The following is a 17,519-nucleotide window of genomic DNA, read 5'->3' as shown; positions in this document are numbered from 1 at the left end:
ATGCTCTGAAGTGTCTCTATCCTCTATTTGCAAGAAGCTGGGAATGGGCAATATGGGATGGATCACTTGATGATTGCCTGTTCTGTTCATTCCCTCTGAAGCACCTGGCATTGGCCACTGTTGGAAGACAGGACACTGGGTCAGATCAGGGGTTCCCAAACTTGGTTCGTGGCTTGTTCAGGGTAAGCCCCTGGCAAGCCGCGAGACGCTTTGTTTACCTGAGCGTCTGCAGGTATGGCTGCTCACAGCTCCAGTGGCTGCGGTTCGCAATTTGCCAATGGGAGCTGCGGGAAGCAGTGGCTTATGTTCTTATGATCTAATTTCCAAAAATGTAATAAATATTACTTGACAGTAGAGTGGGATTAGATGGAAATTTTGACTGCATAAGGACTCTGTAATCAGGGCCTATCCTCCAGGTCTAAATAACACAATACAGTTTAACTGTTTCACTATATTTGCTATATTTTTTTAAAATATGTACAGATTGTTTTACTCTGATTTGTTGTTTCTTTACATGGTATATTTCTTGTTCTAGGTTCTATCTTTAGGAGCAGATGTTCTGCCAGAATATAAACTCCAGACACCTCGCATCAACAAGTTTACTATATTGCACTACAGTCCTTTCAAAGCAGTCTGGGACTGGCTCATCTTGTTGCTGGTGATATATACTGCCATATTCACCCCTTACTCTGCGGCCTTCCTTCTGAACGATAGCGAAGAACAGAAGAGACGAGTGTGTGGATATTCTTGCAGCCCACTGAATGTGGTAGACTTAATTGTGGATATTATGTTTATCATTGACATTCTAATAAACTTCAGAACAACATATGTAAACCAGAATGAAGAAGTGGTAAGTGACCCAGCAAAAATAGCAATTCACTACTTCAAAGGCTGGTTCCTAATTGACATGGTTGCTGCAATACCTTTTGACCTGCTGATTTTTGGATCTGGCTCTGATGAGGTAAGCTAAAATAAAAAAGTAGCCTTTTCTTCCCAAGTATTGACTTTGATAATCTGCTATATCCACACATAACATTTCCCTGACAGTGAGCTCAATTAGGCTATTCAGTAATCTCCCAAGGAAAGTGATGAAAGCCCCAGCACTTGGGACTTAAATTTAACTGTACAAAACACCAGTAAAATGGTAGCGGATGAGCCTTCTCTGACAGAAAAACAGATTGGATGACCCAAATCAATTTTTTCATTCTTTGACACAATCTTCTTTACAAATAACAACATAAACATACCATACACACAGTGTTGCAGAATAATCTTGGTGTTCTAAAGACATTTCTCTCTTCCTGTCGTTAACCATGTGTGTGAGTGAAACTGTTCTGTGGATAGGTTGAGGGAATCACTCATCAGAGCTGTCAATCTGGCAAGGTTAAACCAAAACTATTACTAGGTTTGTTTTTTAAATCATTTTAGAAGTTCAAATCCTTGCTAAAATAACCTGGGCCAGATCCTCAACTGGTATAAACTAACGTAGCTCTATTAACTTCTCTTGAGCTGGTCTGATTTATACCAGCTGGGGCTTTGGCACAAGAGATTTAGTACTATGGTATTTAGGTTTAATATCTATGCTCAGATGCAAAACTTAAATGTGTTATATACAGTTTAGGTAGAGCAAGTGTAAACTCGACTTGCACCAGTTTTTAAATATATACATTTGAAAACTGTCCCAATATATGTAACGCACACACATTTTGTGGATACCTGACCCAGTTCTGCCTCCTTCCAAACAGTTTTTATTTAATTTAAGAAAGGCTAAAGTTATAATGTACTTTGTGATGAAAGCTGAACTGACAAGTAGAAAATTCTTTTTTGAGGGTAGGTAGAATTAGAGCAGTTTAAAAAAAAAAAATAGCAGCAGCAAACCCAGCAAAATATGATGATCTGTGGGTTTCACAAAGGGCACAATGAATCCACTTTTCCCCAATACCATTTTGCACATTTTGAAATAAGGGAAACTGAAAGTTTTGTGAATAATGTGTTGTGAAGGGAGACGAAGGTGAACATTAATGCTGAATTGATAATCTTAGCATGAAATTTACTCATTTCACTAGGTACCATCAGTGTCGCAATGTGGAGACTGTCATGTCTACATATACAAAGAGCAAAAACATACATTCCATCTAAAATGACTTTTTATTAAAGGAAAGCAACAAGAAGAAGGAACAAAAATCAATTCTTTGTGAAAGAGCACAATTAGTGTGTTGTCTTTGACAGACTGAACTGAATTCTGAGACCAAGATGGCTATGCTCAGAAGGGCAGTTCTTAGAAACTCAAGCAAACAAGTATTTAAGGGCCTAGAGCAAACAAATGACACATTTAGTAGCCATTTGCACCTCAGAGACTAGTGATAATTTATAGTCTTACAAAAATTCAGAAAGAAGGAAATGTGTAACCTACAGTTTCTCTTACTTCTGCTTTTTCAGTTGTATGTAATGAGAAGGGCTTCCCCTCCCTCCTTCCCTTCCATTTTCCCTCCTTTTTGATGGATAGATACTATGGTGATGTGGACCATATAAATACCTGGGAGGGAGGATAAGAGATCAGGTCCATAGGGATCCTTCTGTTTCCCACTGAAGTCGATTGAAAGATCCCCATTGCTTTCAATGGGCTCCGATACTTATAGAAGGGAAAATGGGGAGTCTGAAGATATGTGCAGGGAACAAAATTAGTGGAAAGAAAGTCTTGTGAAAGGAATACAATAAAAAGAAAGAGATGGTGTATTAAAGGGATGAGGAAAACATGAACCGTCCCCTCACCAAAGAGCTTTTCTCTGCAAAAGAAGACCAAAAGGCGCAGAGGCAGATACAGCAATAGCAGTATCTTCTTATCTTTTGCATTTGTCACACTTACCCATGGTCAGTCTCCTGTATTTCTTCTGAGTCAAGTACTATCTCCTAACTGGCACCTGCAAGGAAAAGAATACAAAAGGGGCACCACTGATAGCACTACCATGTGGTGTTGCTATTAGCTTGGACCAATTTGTTCCTACAATGTATGAAGAAGAAGAGAACAAATCTGGGGTGGAAGCTGCAGTGAGCCTATGAATAGGGGCTACATCACTGCTCCTCCACCTTTCCCCCTCTGGAAATTATCCACCTGACCCCTATATTGTGAGGAAAAAGTCCATAGAGTCAGGGAATGGAGAGAAGCCAGGAAGGAACCACTCTTAAGTGGCCTGATCCAAAGCCCACCATGGTTAATGAAGACTCCCAATGCTCTTTAGATGTGTCCCTAAGTGTCATGGTTCTCCCCTCCAACAGACGTATGGCAGGAAAAGGTGTGGAGTGGTAGCTTCTATAGTGATGGGCACTTTAGAAATACGCTAGGTAGGTAGGTAAAATTTGCAGAACAGCAGCAAAGAATATTCTGGCAGCTGAATTCCCAAATAGCACAAAGTTCAGCAAAAAAATGGCTTGTTGCTTATAGTGGATATAAAGAAATCAATTTATTCATTTTATCCCTCTCTCATAATTGAATATTTCTGCTAACTGTAGAATCTAGTTAGCTTTGTCTGAGGAACAACCAGTCTATGGACTTTATGACCAGTTCAGCATATCTTTTCAATAAACTCCTCTCTCTCTCTCTCTCATTTATAGCATTAGATATAGAGTTACTTTCTAAAGCTGCTGGGTGAAAGTCTAAACTTCACTTTTATTGTAGTTTGGTTTCCTATGTTCCTGAGTATAATATTTCTACTATGATCCCTTTTTAATAGCCCAGTGAGAGAGAGTGAATGTAAAACCATTACAATGAAGTGCCTGTCATTTCATAGACACTTTCTGTCATGGGGGTGCCTTTCCCTGAAAAAGCTTTTTTCATTACCTAGGGGGTTCTTCAGATAAGAGCCCCTGCTAACAATTGTGCCTGGACATCCTTTTTATTAGCCAACATCAGTTCTAAAGAGAGCATCATGTGTGCTCACCCAGCTTTAGCAAACCTAGCTATCCAACTGTGCCTAGAAAGGGCAGGATATAATCAAAATGCCACATGCAGCATTACTTGAATACCTCTATTTGTGCCTTAGTTTGTCAATACAGGAAACTAATATAAAGAAATCAATGTATTCGTTTTATCCCTCTCTCATAATTGAATATTTCTGCTAACTGTAGAATCTAATGTAAAATAATCCTTTTCAGTTTAAATAGATTTTTAACACAATACTATTATAGCTGTTTGTGCGCTGTTCTCTTCTCTGTGTGTTTTGACTGTTGAGTGACATCCATGAAACTTTGGGAAGTTAGGGGATGACATACATTATCTTTTTGCCTTCTGTTACTCTGATAGTTTATTTTGAATTTTGTTGCTAGAATCTGGCCTAGATTTTCAGAAAAATGTACATGCAGTTGCATAGCTAAGTGTGTGCGCACACACAAATAAATCATTTGCATGCACATTTACAATGATTGGTCATGATACCTTGATCAAAAATTAAATATACTTTTTTTTTAAGCGCCTTATTTACCTAACATCTTCCCACTTCAGGTCCCAGATACAGTGAAAGATGAGGACGGAGGGATCTGCTGATAATCAGAGTTTTTTCTTTATCATATAGGCCCCAGTTCAGCAAAAAATGTAAGCACGTGCTTTAATGGCTTCAACAGGAGTGCTCATGTGCTTAAAGTTATGGATATAAGTGTTTTGCTGAATCGGGGGTAGAGAGGGAAAACATCATCCTGAAAGATACAGAAGGAAGTAAGATCCTGTGCTGTTGCTATTTGTACAAATAATAGTAATACTGACCAGTGTTACTGTATAAGGCATGTTCAAACCCTGTATCAACAGGAAAAAAAGAAATCTTAGGAAATTGGGGGGGGCGACACGAGAACCCAGGAAATGGGCAGCAGGTTTAAAACAAATAAAAGGAAGTTCTTCACACAGCGCACAGTCAACCTGTGGCACTCCTTGCCTGAGGAGGTTGTGAAGGCTAGGACTATAACAGGGTTTAAAAGAGAACTAGATACATTCATGAAGGTTAAGTCCATTAATGACTATTAGCCAGGATGGGTAAGGAATGGTGTCCCTAGCCTCTGTTTGTTGGAGGGTGGAGATGGATGGCAGGAGAGAGATCACTTGATCATTACTTGTTAGATTCACTCCCTCTGGGACACCTGGCATTGGTCACTGTCGGTAGACAGGATACTGGGCTGGATGGACCTTTGGTCTGACCCAGTATGGCCATTCTTATGTACATTTGAATGGGCCATTTTAAATTGGTAACAATGTCAGAAAAAGGGATGACTTTGTGGTTAACATGAAGGCATATGAATCAAATACTTCTATTCTAAGCTTTGAATTAAGTAAGTCTCACAATGCACATGCTAGGTAATATGTCCATTTTACAGCTTGGCAAATGTTATGATGAAACAATATGCCCAATAGCAGCCCTAGGGATAGGACCGAAGAGTCCTGACCCCCAGTCTACTGTTCAAATTGGTAGACTCCCGTGTCTCCCTTAAACTGTATATTAAAACCAAGCTTCAAACATCACAGAAACTGATATCATACATAGTTTTCACTTCCCACTTTAGCACTTGATTTACAAATCAAATTTTCAAACTTTCATATCATGGACTATGTCTTTTGATATGAATCATCTCCCCTTGCATTTGCAATCCTAAGGACCACTTCACCATCCATTCATGATCACATAATATTATAGTGGGAACTACAGAAATCATTTACACAAATAAGCAATCTCAGGAAAGCCTTCAGTGTATTTTTAGCTGCCTTTAAGTCTATCAACTTGAAACTAGGAGGAGCTCCAGTACTGATTGCCCAGTCAGCTGTCTGTGGACCTACAGCAATGGTCCATGGACCATAGTTTGAGAATAAATGTCCTATTGTAAATTACTAATATTCATTATTAAGATGTTGGTATGAAGGACAATGATGACACATACAGCAGAAAGGTTTTCAACTTCAACAAAGTCCTCAGAAGAGGCTATTTAGCAAACTGAGAAATCACAGGGTGAGAGGCACAGCTCTATCATGGATTAGAAAATGGTTTAAACCAAGAAAGAGGTTAATAGGGGTTTTCCTCAAGGATCTTCAGTAGGCTGGCTCTTATTTTATATATTTATTCATGATCTGGAAAACAGATGAACAAAGAGGTGCCAAAATTTGCAGGTGACAAAAAATGAATTAGGCTAGTCTATTCTAAAAAAAAAAAATTGAGGAACTTCAGAAAGACCTTATAACACTAGGAAGCTGGGAAACATGGTGACAGAGGAAATACAATGTAGATAAATACACTGTTAAGGATCAGTTTGAGCTACGCATACACATCAAGTGTTATTTAGTTTTAAAAAGAGACAAATAAGAGCAGACATGATAGAAATATATGCATTAATAATAATAATGAATATTTTGAAGAAAATAAAACCACCAAAACAAGATGAGGGATCTGACCATCAGGGTTTGAGTTATAATGGCTGTTAGTTCAGAATGAACACCATTTGTGCAGATAATTAGCTAATCCCAACTCAGTCTTCCAAACAATTGAATACCAGTAATACCTTCCAAATGATGCCTCTGCAATCAGACAGACTAATGGATCTTCCTGTTTCTAGTCATTCCATCATCAATTGGCCTCCAACAAAACAGCCTCATGTCATAAATCAGTTCAACATCAGGGCCCTGGAAATTGAGGATCTAAACTAATCTCAATAGTGAGGAAGGAGACAGTAATCAGACTTGAGGAAAACCCATAACTAATGGGTAAGGATTTTATAAGATATACTCAATGTCATACTCCCAGAAGATAAAATAACTGTGAACTAATGTGATTAGCAGGATTTTTTCTAAATTGATGGTAGGCAGAAGTTTACAAACATTTATCTCTCTCAAGCTTCTCAGGAATGGTATCAAATAATCCTTCCTAATAATCTGAACCATTACAATTTGGGGGTGAGCTCACATAAACCCTTGTTGTTGGCAGACCCATACAGAGATGGTCTATGAGTTATTACCTGAATGTTATGATCATGCTTTTAAGCATGGATTTGAGCCATTATAATAGTTAAAACTTGATTTTTAAAATGTATCGCCTTCTGGATCAGGAAGCAATGTAATTACTGCAAACCAAATGTCAGAAGCCGTCCAGGAAGTATGTTGGGGTTCACCATCTTTTTTACATATAGATCAGCGGTTCTCAGACTGTGGGTTGGGACCCCAAAGTGGGTCTCAATCCCATTTTAATGGGGTCGCCAGGGCTGGTGTTAGACTTGCTGGAGCTCGGGGCTGAAGCCTGAGCCCCACTGCCTGGGGCCGAAGCTGAAGCCCAAGCCCAACCACCTGGGGCCGACGCCCAAGGGCTTCAGCCCTGGGCAGCGGGGCTCAGGTTGCAAACTCCCCTGCCCAGGGCTGAATCTCTTGGGCTTTGGCTTGGCCATGGCCCCCCACCAAGGGGAGCAGGGCTTGTGTGGGCTCAGGCTTCAGTCCCCGCCTCGTGGGGTCATGTAGTAATTTTTGTTGTCAGAAGGGGTTCAAGTGCAGTGAAGTTTGAGAACCCCTGATATAGATGGTCTCTGTACAGACCTTTGAGAATGAAAAGATATTAATCAGTACCAGAGAATATTTACAAGTATTGGGTACAGTACAACCATTTGGTTTAGGTAGTGTGTTTGGAATATGTCCATTAAAGTAAAGTTCTTAACAAAGTTGACTTGTATTAAGGTGAAGTGATGGCATAGGGAGAATGAAGTGTTGTTTATTCATTTAAGAAAATCTCTGACTTCCAAGATATTGATGCACTAAGTGAAACAGTGATTTTTACTACGAGTGTCTTGTACTAGCTGTGATATTTCTACTAAACATCTGTGCTTTTCAAAAATATGCCACTTAGTCCATTGACCAAGTGAATCAAAAGTATCAAGACTATACTAGATTTATTGGCTAATAAAATGAATCAGTTTTAGCTCAGCCTAGCTGAATATAAAAGTAGCTCACTATCAACAGCAAAGCTGCTCTTTCATCTCTGATGGATTTTTTTTTTTAATTTGTAATCAAAATGTGAATTTGCTTTCCTGAAGCAAGATAGCTGAAAAACTGGTGTTGCCTATTAAGGGCCCAATGAAAAGCCATTGACTTCAAGGGGCTCTGGTTCAAGCTCTAGCTAATCCAAATCTGTAACCTCAATAGCTGTGCATGTTGTAACTGTATTATGCTGAGCCACAGTGAACCCTAAACAGCTGCCAAATAAAAATTAAGTGGTTATCCGGCAAATCCTTATTCTCACAGGGCCAGCCTGTGGCCCGGTTTGTGCAGTCATGCAAGATTTTAAGAAATCAGATTGCAAGCAGTTCAGGGAGGAGAGCAGCCTCCACAGTGCTGCTACATCCTCTGGGTAAACTGGTGGGAACGGGTGTCCTGGGGCAAGCAGTGTAACATTGGCATGATGAGCATACTGGGGGAAGTATACTGTACTAGGTGCTCTCGTCTTGGAGCAAGGGGGAATGAAGGCTATGACAGTCTGCCTTCTGTGTGTTCCCGTGGCAGTACAATGGGGCAAAGCCATGACTGCACATACAAATAATTTCATTGAAATAAAAAAAAATCAATGATGCTATTTGCCTAAGGATTGCTCATCTGTGTAAGTGGGACAGGACAGAGTACTAAACCATTAGACTCTGATATTGCAAAGATTTACACATGTGCTTAAATTAAACTCAATATATTCAAGGTTAAGCACATGCATAGCTTTTCACAGGATTTGGGGTCTCAGTGAACTTCTCAGAATGTTGAAATCACTCTCAGTTCAGCCTCATCCATCATAATGCAACTGAGGTATTGACTGAAATTATTCTCTGTCAACAGACTCTTATGCAAAAATTAATTATCCTACACCGTCTTCCTTCCAATTCCTGTAATCAGAAAACAATAATTCATACATCGTTTTTTCTTCTTCTGTTTATTGTGTCATTATGTTCTAATTCAAGTGTCCTTCATATAATATTTCATGAATAACAGACTGCACAATTATTACACATTTATTTAGTCCAGGAATAAGTCTAGAAGAAATATGATGATGTTATTAAACTGTTTGCACTGATTTGTTACACCCACAATGGACTTTGATTCAGCTGCCAACTTTTTGGCATTACCATCACATAGCAGTAGCTTAATCAGCTGTTGTTACTCAATTATCACAATGTAGTGTTGTAATATAAGAGTAGCGGATTTGTTACAAACATACTATACTGTCCTTTTACAAATGTTGCACATGCAACACATATTTTTCATGTAAGGGTTGACCATATTGTTGCGATCTCACGCTGAAACACATAAAATAGAGAACGGTTTAATAAAACATTAATAACTAGTTTAGTACTTTGTCAGAAGACATTTTAATGTGCAGAGTATTCCCATCAGAACCTTTCATAAAGCTAAGAGAACTTGTTAAATGCATACAGAAAACTTTCTCCTGACATTTACTATGCTTTGATATTACATTCACAGACTTAATGGGTAGCCAAAATATTTGTTGCTAAGTTCTCTATTTGAAATTCTACAGTTACTATTTATAGTGTTCTTGATAATCTATTTTAAAGGGCACTAACCACAAGCATATAACATGACTCAATAGTGGATAGGACCTGGTAAATGCCAACTATAGAATGCTGGGTAACTGTAGAGTGAGGGGCAAACCCCACCTTTCTGCCTAGGGCAGCCGTGGAACTTGGTGCAGTTCTGCTGCACAAAAGGTGGTGCTAGATTTCACATGCTATATACCGTTGGTGATATGGAGCATTCTAATATTTTGCTGCCTTATGGAGTTAGGAAAATAGATCAGGTACAATGTTCAAATGATTCTAGACATCACAATGATGATAATGGTTAAAGATGACGTAACTTAACAAAACATATCAGACAGTTCATTTCCTCAGTATATTTTACATTATAATCATGTAGGAGGCTTTGAGAGGAAATGAAATCAACATTAAATTGAAATAGGTTGCTATCTCTTAAACTTTTTTGCTTCTTTACCCACTTCAGGCTGGCTTGTTCATGTTTGCCATTTTGAAGTATGCTTGCAAGTGATGAAAATCAGTTTCTAATGTCTGTGTCTTATTTTCACAGACAACAACGTTAATTGGTCTTCTGAAGACAGCTAGGCTGCTGCGTTTGGTGAGGGTTGCACGGAAATTGGACAGATATTCAGAATATGGTGCTGCAGTTCTGATGCTCCTTATGTGCATATTTGCACTAATTGCACACTGGCTTGCTTGCATTTGGTATGCCATTGGGAATGTAGAAAGGCCTTACTTGATTAAAAAAATCGGCTGGTTGGATTCTCTAGGAGAACAATTAGGAAAACCCTACAATGTGACTGATCAAAGCTCTGGACCATCCATCAAGGACAAATATGTTACTGCACTTTATTTTACCTTCAGCAGTCTGACAAGCGTAGGGTTTGGAAATGTATCTCCTAACACCAACTCAGAGAAAATCTTTTCCATTTGTGTCATGTTGATTGGCTGTAAGTATTTTTTATTTTGTTATTTTATTTTTAACTCAGTATTTGAACAATGGATACAATAGAGTTTAAGTTTGTTAAATTATAAACATGGAGGGAGGAAGACAGATAAATGAAAAATATGACTATACATAAATATATATTTATAGCATATCATGCTGAGTCATGGAGTCTCAGATATGGAATTGTCTCCATTAAATATATATAGATATGGAAATACAAAGGCTCCAATTCCATAAGTTTCTGAAGAATGTGCCTGACTTTAAACACATTACTGTAATCTTGACTTCTATAAGACCAGTGGTGCAGAAAGTCCCTTGCTGAATTGGGGCTAAAAGGAGAAGGTCTCTGAGTGTTTAAAAAAACAAAATACAACCATTTCTCATTAGAAAATGCTTATTTGAGCACTTTCTATGCTCAGGTGAGATTTCCAAATGTGCACAATACATTCATTAATATATGCAGCTCATATTCCTACTTGCATCTGTAACATTGCACAATCTGCATTAAAATGTCTGGTATTGGCCACTATCCATGTACTGTATTACGATCTGAAATTACTTTTTTCAGAATAAGCAGCTTCCATCTAGTTGAAAACAGTTGAGTCATGACAAAGAAAAAAGCTTTTTAAACACATAGCACATTGACAAATAAGTCCCAATATCACCAAGGCCCTCAAGTGTCAAAAGTTGAAAGACATATAAAAAATTGAGAGGACGGATCATCTGAGTATTTGCTTTGCTCCTCTCCTGATTGTGGGTTCCAGTTCCATGTTTTGACAGGTGATAGCTGAAAAGTCAGAGTTTCCATTGATCTGCCTGTGTTGTGTGGACATTTGCCCTGTTGCCTGGGAAGTGTTGTCAGGCACACACACAGGAACAGATCCAGCACTATTTGGGTCTTGATTCTGCCAGCCCTTGCACCATATGCAGCTGTGAGAGGGTAGAGAGCATTTCTTTTGCTAGTGTGAGCAGATACTGTGGACAGGCACCAATGAGTCTGTATACTAGACAGATTCCTCAGTACTGAGTAGAAATAAGTTTCAAGGCCCTTGGGCACCTACTTCCTGACTCTCAAGAGCAGATGATAAAAAAGGGCCCTGCTGTAGGTGGAGGATAGGTGACTCTGAGGAGTCTGAGGCTAAAGAACAATGTTCCACATATCAATGATATCAAGTATCAGAGGGGTAGCCGTGTTAGTCTGAATCTGTAAAAAGCAACAGAGGGTCCTGTGGCACCTTTGAGACTAACAGAAGTACTGGGAGCATAAGCTTTCGTGGGTCAGAACCTCACTTCTTCAGATGCAAGTAATGGAAATCTCCAGAGGCAGGTATATATCAGTGTGGAGATAACGAGGTTAGTTCAATCAGGGAGGGTGAGGTGCTCTGCTAGCAGTTGAGGTGTGAACACCAAGGGAGGAGAAACTGTTTCTGTAGTTGGATAGCCATTCACAGTCTTTGTTTAATCCTGATCTGATGGTGTCAAATTTGCAGATGAACTGAAGCTCAGCAGTTTCTCTTTGGAGTCTGGTCCTGAAGTTTTTTTGCTGTAAGATGGCTACCTTAACATCTGCTATTGTGTGGCCAGGGAGGTTGAAGTGTTCTCCTACAGGTTTTTGTATATTGCCATTCCTGATATCTGACTTGTGTCCATTTATCCTCTTGCGTAGTGACTGTCCAGTTTGGCCAATGTACAAATCAATGATATGACTCTTTGGTCTTACTGAAGTTTCAAAGCAGAGGTAACTTGGCATCCAAACAACATTTCTCTCATTGCTGCAGGATCAGGTTCCATATGTTCTCTGCCCTGCTCATCACTTTTTACATTGTGTTTATAAGTGCATCACTCATGCAGAATCAAGGCCTTTATTGGCAAACTTCAACAGCCTGTAAGAGCCTGGCACCACCAACAAATTCTCCTGGAAATTCTCTGGTTCCCTCTTTCTAGCAGTTGCCTTACTGAGACCACATCATTCATTGAGTTATGTTTGATCATGTAATAGTCTCATATTCTTTACTCCTTCCATTCTGAGCCACACTCACCTACAGGGAATGTGCTAGACAGTTTGTATCAAATACAAGAAGAGGAGGACAAACATACACCTGGTACTCTCAGCACTTGGCGACAGAAAGCAGCAAGCAGTATAGAATTGGTCTCACTTTATTCCTCATGACCTTTACTACTGTAAACAGTTGTTGCAATGCACATGAGAACTGTTGAGTATGGTATCCCTACTCAATTCTTTATCAGAAAAAAAAATCCATTTTGGCTTCAGAGGGAACTTTGTCTGACGAGGCTAAGAACAATAGTATTTAGTCCGATGTGAACACATGAAAAATAGGGTACATGTTACGACATGGTACTCAGTTAAAAACTCTCAGGAAAAAAAATTTCAAGTGAGGTCTGTTAGCTAAATGCTTTCATATCCCGCAGAAACGAAATGCTGCTGTTTTTTAAAATGGAACCGCCAAGGTTCGGTTCTCCCTTTAAAAAGTCTACAACTAAAGAACTGTAGGAACCATAATAGCATGGGTCTTTTACAAATATAATTATATTTGTATTTTCTGAATATATATGTAGATTTTAAAACAAATTGCTTATTTAAGTCCGACCTCTATCAGACCAAATAAAGCACTTTAGTTTTTGTGTTTCCCTGATAGCCCTTATAAAGTTGAGATAGACAACAAGAATCATTTGAAGCCTAGATAGACTTCTGTAGGAGAAGAGAGTGAAAAGATTGGACTATTTAATTTAGGAAAGGTGACACGATAAATATATATCAAAAAAGAATGATACCAAAAAGGCTTACTGGGTTACTCCTATTTACCTTTTTCATAATGTACAAACAATGGAATAGTCAATGAAGTTGAAAAGCATTATATTTAGAGCTGATAAAGGTAATACTTTTGTTTTTACTGAACATAAAATTAATCTGTGGAATTCATTTCTACCACATATTGTTTCAAGTCTATAGTTTAATGAGACTAGACATTTATATGGCAAATGAAGTTATGCTAAAAATGATAAAAACTATTCAGAAAGGATATAAGTGCTCCTGTATCAGGGCATAAGTCAAGCACTAACCCTAGGCGCCTCTAAGAGGCAATACTTCCCCTCTCGCAAGCATGGGGTCTGAGTGTAGCAGAAAATGTTTAATAACATGAGGTAAACGACATCAGCATTAAATTGGAAAAAACACCACAAACAGGATTCATAATACAAACCATGAGCAAAAGACCCACCCCAGCAAATTGGGCCGTGTCCTTTCCCTTTGGTTCTTGAATCCAGCAACCCAAAAATCACCCAGAGTCCTCAAAGTCCAACACCCCCAAAGTCTCTTGGGTCCAGAAACCACCCAAAGACTCTGTCCCTGGTCAGTGCAGCCCCAGAGTAAAAGGGGGGCACGCAGGGTGTTAAGGGGCACCTTACGTGATCTGAGGCCGACCGGCCATCTCTTCGTGGGGTTCCGCCGCAGCCTTCACCACGAGCCAGTCCACTCCTGCCGTCCCACGAACTGCTCTGCGAGCTGCTCCGCTCCACTCACCAACCTGTGAGCCACTCCAGCCATCCCCGCAAATGGCTCCGCTCACCGACCTGTGAGCCGCTCCAGCCGTCCCTGCAAATGGCTCCGCTCGCCATTCCTTGGGCCGCTCCAACCGTCCCCGCAAGGCTCCGCGCCGCTCCACCAGCTGCTTAGCAATATAGCTTCAGGCTCGCCCACTAGTTAACACAGCACTCAATGATCTCAGCTCTTAGTAACTTTAGCTCTTTTGTGATTTCAGCTCTTAGTGATTTCAGCTAGTAGTAGGGGAGCCCCAGTGCTAGTGCACCATTGGCCCAAAGTGAATTCAGCTCAGCAGCCTGTAACTAGACTTCTAATGGAATCAAAGTTAGCTCTGACATTCAAAAGTGGAGAGAGAAGGTGGTGCAATTGGTGTTTCAGGCCCATGCCATCAGGTACAAATACCTGTCCCCATCCTCTTTCAATTCACTAGGTTTTGTAACCCATGCCCCTTGTCAAGCAAGTGCTACTCAGTTAATGGTGAGTCTTTCTGTCATACAACATTTCCACTGGCCTTGATTCACAGAATCAGGGTAACAAAACTTTATTCTTCCTGCCCCAATAACAGAGAAACTGGGGATCCCACACCAGCCAAAGTAACCACTTTCAGTTGCTGTTGTCTCATGCCAGGTGGGTGGGTGTGCCTATGCAAACAAGATCATCCCCTGGAGTTCTTTTCCACACTCGCCATAATTCACCACCAGATGGTCAGGGTAGAGCTCATCCTGACTCTGCTTACACTCATAAAAATTGAGACTTCATAGCAGCAGTAGCCAATGCCTTTAAAGATAGAACCACCTTTTTATGGAAAACTATTGTTTTAGTAGAGCTTAATTTTAAATCACATTGAATTTGTTTAGGGATTGGTAATCAAGGTGCAGCTTTGAAATTCTCATTGAAGTTCTAGAGCTTTGATGTAACATTAAAGGAACTTACATCACAGTAGCTTTTCTCCCTTAGATGAAAGGAACAGTGTCTTCTTTGTCTTTCCAGGAAAAAAAAATCAAAATGAATACTATAAACTGGTGGTGCTGTGTGTCTCATTTGGAAATTTTACAAAATCTATTTAGTTACCAAAACCAGAAATTTTAAGGAGTAGAAATCGAATGCACTAAAACCAGCCTTAGATTCTGATCCTGCAAAGGAGCTACAGAGTCCTATTTATGTCAGTGGTGTGCTACATAGGCATGTCTCCTTACAAGCAAATTGCTTTACAGGATAAGGAGCTGAATTTTCAGTGAGTTATTGGAGCTATTTAACCTAAAGAGACTTACATCTGATTCTGCTTTTTACTTATGTCAGGAGCATGTGTCCAGAATGGCTTCAAACATTTCTCATATTATAACAGATTTTAAAATACAAAATTGAGATTTGGCTGCAAACATCCAACAGTCCATCCAGTCTCCTTTATTTCAACCTATGTTATTTAAAACTCTGCGTTATATGAAACTGGATCTTGTCCCCCTATAACATTTAATTAGATTGAAAAATAATCTGTTACTCAAACTAACCTCCCAATAGTCTTTAGATAATCAAGGTCACACTCTAGTTCAGTTTTAGGCTCCAATCCTGCAAAACCTTCTGTATCTGCTTACTTTTACCCACTGCAAGCAGCCCTGTTGAAGTCTATATTGGTAAAGTTAAGCCACAGGTGCATAATCTTCACAGGATCAGAACTAAAAATCTTCAAAACCAAACACTGCAATCGTGTTTAGCTAATATTTTTAAAACTTCTTTCGGTGAATGTTTCTTCTGTGAAACTCACCATTAACATACTCAGACAATTAACAAGCTATGAATGTCTTTCTTACATCAGGCAATATCAAATCCAGTTTCTGTTTAGAAGACCAAAATGTCACTAAATTTGATCTGAGCTGTTTTCCATACTAGTCTCTGCAGCAATAACAGCTGTGTTGTGTGCAGAATGTAGTGATATTAGCTAACTGTTTGTTTCTATCTAATCCAGCATTAATGTATGCGAGTATTTTTGGAAATGTATCTGCAATAATCCAAAGACTGTATTCGGGAACTGCACGGTATCACATGCAGATGCTGCGAGTAAAAGAGTTTATACGCTTTCATCAAATCCCCAACCCTTTGCGGCAGCGGCTCGAGGAGTACTTCCAGCATGCGTGGACATACACCAATGGCATTGACATGAACATGGTATGTAATTCTACTTTTGGAAATTAATATCACAATGTCCTAGTGGTCTAGAATGAAACGATTCTGATAATTTCGGAGATGCTAGATTATGTTTCTTTCTCACAGGTTTACTTTTTGCCCTAGAGACAGGCCCAGGTTCCCAATCCATGTCATCACATGGTATTGAAACAAGATGTCACATAGCAGTGTCCTATTATACGGTGCAATGTAGCATAGACCCATAAGACATCACTTTCCCCCTTTTGGAGAAACTATATCAAGTCAGTAGACTCAAATTCTTGGTATTCTCCACCACTTCTAATTTGGTTGTGCGTTAACCCTTCTCCAAATCCCAGTCTCACAGACTTTAGAACATAGCACACCATCAGTTTTTACATTGAGCAGCTCAGTGAAACCAAAGGGAGTCCTGCATAAATATTTACAGCATGCTATGGCCACCTGAAAGTTTGGAGCAGCTCAGATTCCATTGTTAACATGGAGTTCCATGATTAAGGAGGGGGACAGCCAGTGGTGTGGCACAGGTGGTGAGGAAGAGACAATGGCCAATATTTTTTTTTTATGGTTAGTAATTGTGGTGAGTGCTTCAATTTTTGGGTGCCAGAGTTGGGATGTTTTAAAGGTACCTGATTTTCAGAGAATGGATACTCAGAACCAAAGTTGGGCATCCAAAAACTGAGGCATTCCAAATCACTAGTCACTTTGAAAATCTTGCCTATAGTACTAGTCATTGAACTCTTAGTGTTGATACATGTGGCACAGGTTGGGAACCACTGCTGGGTGCTATGGACTAAAAAAAAGAAGTGGGGAGAGAGAATCTTAAGAACACTTGCTCCAAATGCAGCTTTTTTCAGGAGTTCTTTTAAACATTTGGCTTGATCCAGACACCTCAGTTTCACACCAGTATAACTCAGTTGGAATATACAGCATTACACTTGCATAAAATCAGTACAGAATGAGGCCCTTTTTCAGCATTTCATGACACAGCACTAGTACAATGTAGCATGTACTTTGGAGGTGGGGAAAGTGGATTAGTTGGCATCCCAAAAGAGAAGAATTCTAATCAGAAAATAGCCTGAATAACAACTGGGCTCCCACCCACCAATCTCCATGTCTTTGCTGAAAGCCATCACAGTATTAACCATTCAGCAATTCAGAGTTCTTACTATTTTTGAAAGAAATGCCAGGATACTTTTTACCCATGACACTTAATTATAGACACTGATGGAATATTGTAAATAAGTCTTATATCAAGCTACAGACTATGGCATGCTAAAAGGAAATAACATCATTAGCAGAAGTAGG

General features: G+C 39.5%; 1 protein-coding gene across 8 annotated transcripts in view; it reads left to right on the top strand.

The window, feature by feature from the left end:
- Positions 1–17,519, top strand: part of KCNH7 (potassium voltage-gated channel subfamily H member 7) — a 326,748-nt gene that overhangs the window by 259,429 nt on the left and 49,800 nt on the right. For 7 of the 8 annotated variants that reach the window (XM_034785518.1, XM_034785517.1, XM_034785514.1 and 4 more), the window contains 3 exons: positions 536–961; positions 10,094–10,493; positions 16,018–16,217. In XM_034785518.1, coding sequence (XP_034641409.1) covers positions 536–961; positions 10,094–10,493; positions 16,018–16,217 — 1,026 coding nt within the window. The remainder of the gene's footprint in view (positions 1–535; positions 962–10,093; positions 10,494–16,017; positions 16,218–17,519) is intronic. The other variant, XM_034785519.1, reaches the window with a different exon arrangement.

Source organism: Trachemys scripta, chromosome 11 (genome assembly GCF_013100865.1).
Source record: "Trachemys scripta elegans isolate TJP31775 chromosome 11, CAS_Tse_1.0, whole genome shotgun sequence".
NCBI lineage: Eukaryota > Metazoa > Chordata > Testudines > Emydidae > Trachemys > Trachemys scripta.
The sequence above is the reverse complement of the archived record's forward strand: the minus strand, read 5'-3'. Positions and strand labels throughout refer to the sequence as shown.